General features: G+C 35.5%; 2 protein-coding genes across 3 annotated transcripts in view; one reads left to right on the top strand and one right to left on the bottom strand.

Moving 5' to 3' along the window:
* The window catches only part of LOC21387550 (eukaryotic translation initiation factor 1A), a 1646-nt gene extending 959 nt beyond the window's left edge, over nucleotides 1-687 (top strand). Inside the window, exon 2 of the mRNA XM_010101174.2 lies at nucleotides 1-687. Coding sequence (XP_010099476.1) covers nucleotides 24-461 — 438 coding nt within the window. The 5' untranslated portion in view covers nucleotides 1-23 and the 3' untranslated portion in view covers nucleotides 462-687.
* Nucleotides 688-1376: 689 nt separating this feature from the next.
* Nucleotides 1377-5644, bottom strand: LOC21387549 (protein IQ-DOMAIN 1). Of its 2 annotated transcripts, none has more exons than XM_024167592.1 (6): nucleotides 5553-5644; nucleotides 4956-5339; nucleotides 4615-4797; nucleotides 2301-2414; nucleotides 1835-2212; nucleotides 1377-1682 (listed from the first exon to the last, which is right to left on the bottom strand). In XM_024167592.1, exons 1-6 carry the CDS (start codon nucleotides 5607-5609, stop codon nucleotides 1599-1601), a joined length of 1200 nt encoding a protein of 399 aa, XP_024023360.1. In that variant the 5' UTR covers nucleotides 5610-5644; the 3' UTR covers nucleotides 1377-1598. The 2 variants fall into 2 exon arrangements, with proteins under 2 accessions (XP_024023360.1, XP_024023361.1); XM_024167593.1 differs by lacking the exon at nucleotides 5553-5644 and adding an exon at nucleotides 5461-5528.
* Nucleotides 5645-7416: the final 1772 nt, after the last annotated feature.

Raw genomic sequence — 7416 nt, 5'->3', positions numbered from 1 at the left:
GGGAAAGAGGATAATTAACCAACATGCCGAAGAACAAGGGGAAGGGAGGAAAGAACAGAAAGAGAGGAAAGAATGAAGCAGACGATGAGAAGCGTGAGCTCGTCTTCAAGGAAGACGGGCAGGAATATGCCCAAGTGCTCAGAATGCTCGGCAATGGCCGTTGTGAAGCCACGTGCATTGACGGGACCAAACGCCTTTGTCACATCCGGGGAAAGATGCACAAAAAGGTTTGGATTGCAGCAGGGGACATCATTCTCGTCGGTCTCCGTGACTATCAGGACGACAAAGCCGATGTGATCCTCAAGTACATGCCCGATGAGGCCAGGCTTCTCAAGGCCTATGGTGAGCTGCCTGAGAGCACTCGTCTTAACGAGGGCATTGCTGGAGGTCTCGAGGATGAAGATGAAGGTGCCGGTGATGATTACATCGAGTTTGAGGATGAAGACATTGATAAGATATAGGTGTGATTCCAGTTTGTCTGGAGTTTTTTGTTGTTATAAAGTGCTGTGCTTGGTGCCTATCGGCCAAAAGTTATAAATCATTATTTATAAGTTGTACTTCATAAAATCTGGATATTTTTCAGGCTGTGTGCTTGTCGTGATTGCTGTAACATCTGCTCTTACTAATAGATGTACCGTGTTTGTACCTTTCTTTTGGCAAATACTATTTATTTCTGATGCCTATGTAGCTTGCTCTGCTGTTACTGTTTTGCACTGAATACTCGACTTGTATGATCCTGCAAAGTTCATTGCTCTTTGCATACTGTTCTATTTGCCTGATGTTTCATTTTATTCTTTAGTTCCGCCCCCCGTTCCCCTTTATCTATAAACAGGAAATTAAGGGCCGATGAATTGAACGGAAAGAACCTGACTCTATTACACTCGCAGTATGGGCTCAATTTCACTACCAAGTGTCGAATTGCTTGATCCATTGACGAAGATTTTAAAGTTGGGCTCTAGAGAATCGATTGTGTCTTGATTCTTGAATCCATCCTAGGTAGTGGAGAAAGAAAGGCATTCCAATTCTCTGGCGTGGGATGTTCCACTTGCATATGTTGTGGTGCTCAACTGACGACTAAGGAGCGAGCGCTAATAAGAGGTAGAGGTTTTTATTCTGTGTTAAAATGTAATATGCTTGCTCTGACAATGTTCTGCAGGATAGAATGCGTTATGCTTTGTGCAATTCACTAACCTAGTCCTATAAACAAGTCTAGAACATTACAGAAGTACGGAAGAGTGTTACTTCATACACCTTCTATATTATTACCCCGTTTAATTTAGGATGTTTCGTGATAATGGATGTAGGACTCTGTGGTTTTCAACATTTTGTTTTAATCAATCTCATCATCAATTTACAAATATCAAACAACCGTTTAATTATTTTTGACATGGGTTCAGCTACCTAGCAATTCAAGTTGGCGCTCCTGGCTAGTGCTGAGTGATTACTTTAAATAAAATAATTACTTGGATTCATAACACTCTACAAGGGAGTTCAGTATCATGGTAGAAAGTTCACACAACAGAAACATTACAAGTGTGGCAAGACTCTACTTATTTCCCAATTTGGAGGAGATCAATAACTTATAGATTGAAGGATATTCACTCATGATTGTCAACTGCTGACTTTTCTGCTTGGTGCCTTTTATCTCTAGTGTCCTCCTTGAATGTTCCTTCTTTTTTTACCTGTAAAAATGTGATGTTTGATATTTACGTTAGATTGAGACAACTAATTCAATCAACCATTTTATCTAGTACAAGTTAGAACCCCAAAATAGAGTAAGAAAATGGCAAAGCTTTCCTGTGATCTACGGAGTTCTTGTATATGAGATTTATACCTTGGTGTTGGTATAATCTTTTGGGCAGTGATTGCTTGGAACTGTCTTTCGCTTTGATACATTTCTTATCGTAATAGTCTTCCTATTTCTAGTAGGCTTGGAACCATCTTTCCAATTTGCTACTGAGATGCCATCAAATGAGACAGACACTTCATTTGATCCACAGCTCTCTTTTTCTTCCCCTGCTATTTCGAAAAATGTTTTGCCGGTTTTGAATCTTTGGTTCCTGTAAATTAGCTCCACTGGCTTACTTGTGCGGCTTTCAACCGGGGCTGTTTCTGGGAAGCGCGTCGCCATCCATCGTTCCAGCCAGCTCCAACCCATGTTGGGTTCTTTGTCATTCAATTTTGCCTCTCTTTTCTTCGAACAGAGTCTTAGCTGTAAAAATGCAGGAATAAAAGTCAACGATTGCAAGATCATCAAGATTGTCTTAAAGATTTGTCTCAGGAAAGAATTTCCAACATGCCTGTTGTGAAAAGGCATATGCTAGTGCTCTCTCGCGCCTGGTGGATGCCTCTAGTCTGTTCTGTATCCTCATTTTGGTTATGTTGCTGCTAACTGTGCTATCATCCCAGTCTTCCTGTACATTTTGCTTGGTTTAAGTTGTAGAATTATTTGTTTCTTACATGTGAAAGAGGGCTAATCTGATACATTTATCCAAAGTAGTTTTACAGCCTTAAGCCAATGTACAATATCAGCAAGCTTAATCTGACACATTTCTTACATGTGAAAGAGGCTTTATCTGATACATTTCTCATCATTTATGTTCTTGGCATAATAGGAGTATATATGAACTTGAGCTGTTATTGCAGCAGAGCTAGTATAATGCGACACTCTTTATCTTCATTTATCTATTTGTGTTTTCCTTTTTCTTTTGATAAATAAATTTAAATTTGTAATAAGAGTTTAATTTTTTTAAGAGTCCAAAAATCTATGAATTTATATAGTACTATAGTTGATTTTTCACTTATTTGAGGCTTTAATTTTGACACACTGAGTATATTTAAAAGTCAAAACGTGGGATATAATTAATTTTTAAATTTTAATATTGTGATTCGAAATCGAAGGGAGATCTTTCATACTTTTCAAGATACACCCTGAGAGTAAAATTATATTAAAAAAAGAAAGAAAAAATTGCATAATTTACTTTCTTACTCTTGATAAATATTTTTTTATCAGTGTAATTATTTAATTAAAAAGATTATAAATTAAAAATAAAAAGTGAAAATCTGGATGTATACACACTTTCAAAGATTACTAAAAAAAATATTGAGAGCAAAAGTTCTTGACTCCTTGGGCCCAGGAGGCAGCTACCCACCCAGAGCCTAAGCTAACCCCGCCCTGGTCCGAAGTAAAGACGCGGCAATATAATGAATCGTTTTAAACTAATGTCATTCGAAATTAGGATAATTCTATGGTGGGATACAAAGCTTTATCTTGCATTTCTTGCTAGTAGCCTGGTAGTTTGCAATTTTTGTACCGTCATATTTTTTGTTATTAAATTGTGTTCAAGTCACATACTTTTTTTGGCTTTATGTCGTACCAATAATTTTTTTTTCTTTTTCTTTTTTACTCTACCACAAACTTATTATTGAAACAGAGTTAAAAGTAATATGATACGAAAGCTACCACCTCATAACCAGCTGGCTAAAGCTTGTATTCTCTTACCTAAAGGGTAGGGATTTGAGTCCCACCTGACAATTAAGGAGACATTCGGTTGGAGGATTCAATTCATGATGTGAATCATGATTCATAGTTCGCTACAGTATTTTTTCTCACAAAAATACACGTAAATCAAAAATAGTTATAATCTCATGATTCTAATCTAGGAATCAAACGTCTCCTAAGAGTTCGTTTGATATGAGGGTTTAAATGAATATAATTTTAATTTTAATTTTAGAATCAGAATCATGATTCATGATTTTATGTCTAAATTATTATTCTGAAATTAGAACTAGAATTAGGGGTTTGAACCACTCAAAACTAGAAGGGAGGGGGTTTTAGAATTAAGGGTGATTCATAGTTTAAAACATCACATCAGGATTTAAACCTTGAATTAGAACTACCTAACCAAATACTAATTTTGAATAAATTAAATCAGAACTACTTTTTACTTTTTATAAACAAATACTGATTCTGAACTAGAATAAAATAATTAAGACTCTTTTTACTTGAGGAAAGACAGAGAAAAAAAAAAACGTCTAAAAACTCAAACACCTTGCCAAAAGAAAGAAAGAAATTAAAAAAAAATCGGTTGAGTTGTCGCCTTTTCCTATTTGTGGTCCTTTAGACAACAAAAGCATTCTAAGTTCATCTCATGAGATATTTTTTTTATGTAAAGTGAATGTGTGACCTACAATAAAGCTTATGATACCAAGCGAGAAGTGGAGGCATGGCAATCGGAGTTGATGGAAAAAAGCAACTATTCTTGGGATGATTTCTTAAAGAAAATGTACCCAAATGGTAAAAATTGAATTATGTCTACTTAATTTGACAATATTAATTTTACAAGTGAAAATCAAGATTGTAAGCTATTCTCCATTTGTTTTCCTCAATGATTATTCACTCATTAACTTTGTAACAGTTTTACTAAGTAGTTGAAATTTGATTTAGTGTACGTTTGGTTCATGAGTTTAGAATTATGATTCATAATTATTTTCAATTTATGTGTATTTTTTATAAAAAAAAATATTATAACGAATTACGAACCATGAGCCGAATCATGACACGAATCCTTACTCCAAACGCGGAATTGGTAAGCGAAAACTAGGCTTACTAACCTTTATAACCAGAGTTCTGACTTTCTGTTGTGCCCGGCGTTGAACGGCAGTTCTTTCTTCTAGAGCAGAGAAATCTTCCACTGAATTTCCTGTTTGAACTTCCATTGATGTTCCATGAGACTCTCTACTCGGACTTTCATTTTCACCACCCTTCCACTTAATTGCTTCACTTTTACGCCTAGCCTGAAAATCCAACCACTCACAATGACTAAAAAAAAAGTAGCCAAAATTCTCAAAGTAACAAATTAACATACAATACAATCCTCTTTTCAAATTTGAAACTTTACTACTTTAAACATTGCATTAAAAAATTTCGAGTGTTTATGACAGTATGTAATAACCAGAAAGCCTCTAAATGCTGACTGTATGATTATTGCCGCTTGTTCCTCTCTCATCATGTCTTTGGAGGCTAAGTGGTGAAGCTTTTGCACTTGTAGTAAATAATAATACTCATCTTCTATTGGTTGTGTAACTGTGGCCTCAGAGCTCTTAACTGAACCAGATTCCTCATCTTCAAGAACTGAATTTAGCTCTGGAATTATGCCTTCAAAGCTCATAACCGAACCCGAATCCTTCTCCGCAAGGACTGAATTGAGTGGTGTGGGTGAAGTTTCCGCATGCGAAGCAGAATCTTCCTCTGATAGGACTGATTTATGTTCATCCCCACATAGGTATGATCTAACTGAGTTCTTCCATCTTCTCTTTTCAGCCATATTGCTCCTTACCTAAATGATACAAAGAAAACAAAACCAAAAAAGAAAAAAAAAAATATTTAGTGTGAACAAGTGTATATCGATGTGATATTTGATGGGATAAAAAACGACAACATTAAAATTTGATGCATACCCAATTTGAAGAAGCATTTGCATAATGAGAATACACACTTGAAAGAAAGCATTAGTGTGAGAAAGATGTTGATAAGAGAGTGAGAAACTCACATTGTTGTCACGGTTCTTTGAGAAGACGCTTCTAACCAACCCACTAGTGATACCCATCTCATGAGAAATATTTTCTGAGATGATAGATTAGATTGTCTACAACTATACTTCTAGAGTGCTAAAGAGATCCCCCCTAAATTATTTATATATATATATATATTTTTTTTTTCTAAAAAAAGGTTATAAAATGACCTCCTCAAGTTAATTAATTAAGCTTTGTCTAATGATACTTTATTAGTAAGAGAAGAGAAAATTGAAGCAGAGCTATAATTAATTCATAATATTTGAGGAGAGTGCAGGGCTTTAGAGCTGGAAATGTACTTTTGAATCACAAAAATAATGGAGACTGAAAAGTGAAGATTAGATAAGAAGAGAAAATTGAAGCAGAGCTATAATTAATTCATAATATTTGAGGAGAGTGCAGGGCTTTAGAGCTGGAAATGTACTTTTGAATCACAAAAATAATGGAGACTGAAAAGTGAAGATTAGATAGAAAGGATGGGTTTGAGGACTCAATTGTTATTATTACTTTTTTTTTTTTTCTTTGCATACACTTTTTGCACATGGCTAGCAGTGGATTAGGCTCATATAAAAGTTTGCTTGCTATTGGGGTCATGTCTATTCCTATATTTTCTTTCTGGTTACAGCTTATTGAATCTTTCCCCTAAGTAAACTCTTTTTATGGGTTGTTACAAGCTGTTTGGTTTCTTCAACCTTAAAAAAGACACTTGCCAAAAACCTTTTAATAGTCACACTTGTATTGCCTACTAATGAGTTGCTAAAGTTCTTTTTTTTCCCCCCCCAAAAGTGGACATGTCTAATCTATGAGAACCAATAAAGTTATGGACAATCACAAGATTTGGAAACAAAAAAGACTAAAATTGTTTGAAGCAATTAAAAGGTAAACATATAAGTTAGCAAGCAAGTTTTGATACTGAAGTTTCTATAAAAGATTTTGGATCAAGACGTGTATTGTTGACTCAAGAATTGTACACGGTAACAATAATGGAAATGTCGGTATTTAGTATGCTGCAAAGAATGAGAATTAGGTTATGGTGTGCTCGAAACTACATACTTAAAAGAGAGATTGTCTTTTTGGTACAACAAGAGAGTGCAGGGCTCCAGCAACTGGGAAAGGACAAATAGCACTGAGGCAGGAGACCGCAGAAGGAGAAAGGAGCAGGGGCAAAACGGTGAAATCAACACGTGACGGCAAAAAGACCAAGCAGCCCCTGCACCGAATAAAGAAAAAGGAGGGGAAGAAGGGCAAAACGGGCATTCTACTGTAGAGAGAACAGTAAAGTGGGTCTGCGTAAACAAATATTAAAAGGCTTGTCAGCTCAATGTGAATTTATCAACCAAAATTGACGAACAATTATAAAATTTATAATTTTATTCTTATATTTACCACCTGCTTATGGATAAGTGATGTTGTACACCAAGAGTCTCATATCGGTTGGAGATGAGGGTCTGGAGAGGTATATGTACCAGAGTGCCAACCCCTCTTACTAGCGAGGCGCCTTTTACGAAGGGACAAAACCCCACCCGTCACGGCGGGCCCAAGTGGGGACAATACTTCGCCGGTGGGCCATCGGTGTGTGAGAAATTCTGGTATCAACAAGTGATAATCATATTTTTATAACATTATAGCGAAATTACACATAAGTAGTTACCAAAAGTGCAAAAGTTCAAGTCTTTAATGGGTTTTATAGTAGTAAAGAGAGCATTTTGCATGTAATATTAATATTTATGTAAATTTTGAGTTATCATGCGACAGATAAATTATTATCTATGTTAAATTTTAAAAATTTTCTGTTAGTTTTATATCAAGTAGTAAAATTGTCAAAAAATAATAATAATAATA

Source organism: Morus notabilis, unplaced genomic scaffold (genome assembly GCF_000414095.1).
Source record: "Morus notabilis unplaced genomic scaffold, ASM41409v2 Scaffold1756, whole genome shotgun sequence".
Taxonomy (NCBI): domain Eukaryota; kingdom Viridiplantae; phylum Streptophyta; class Magnoliopsida; order Rosales; family Moraceae; genus Morus; species Morus notabilis.
Note: the sequence above shows the minus strand (reverse complement) of the source record. Positions and strands in the feature narration are given on the sequence as shown.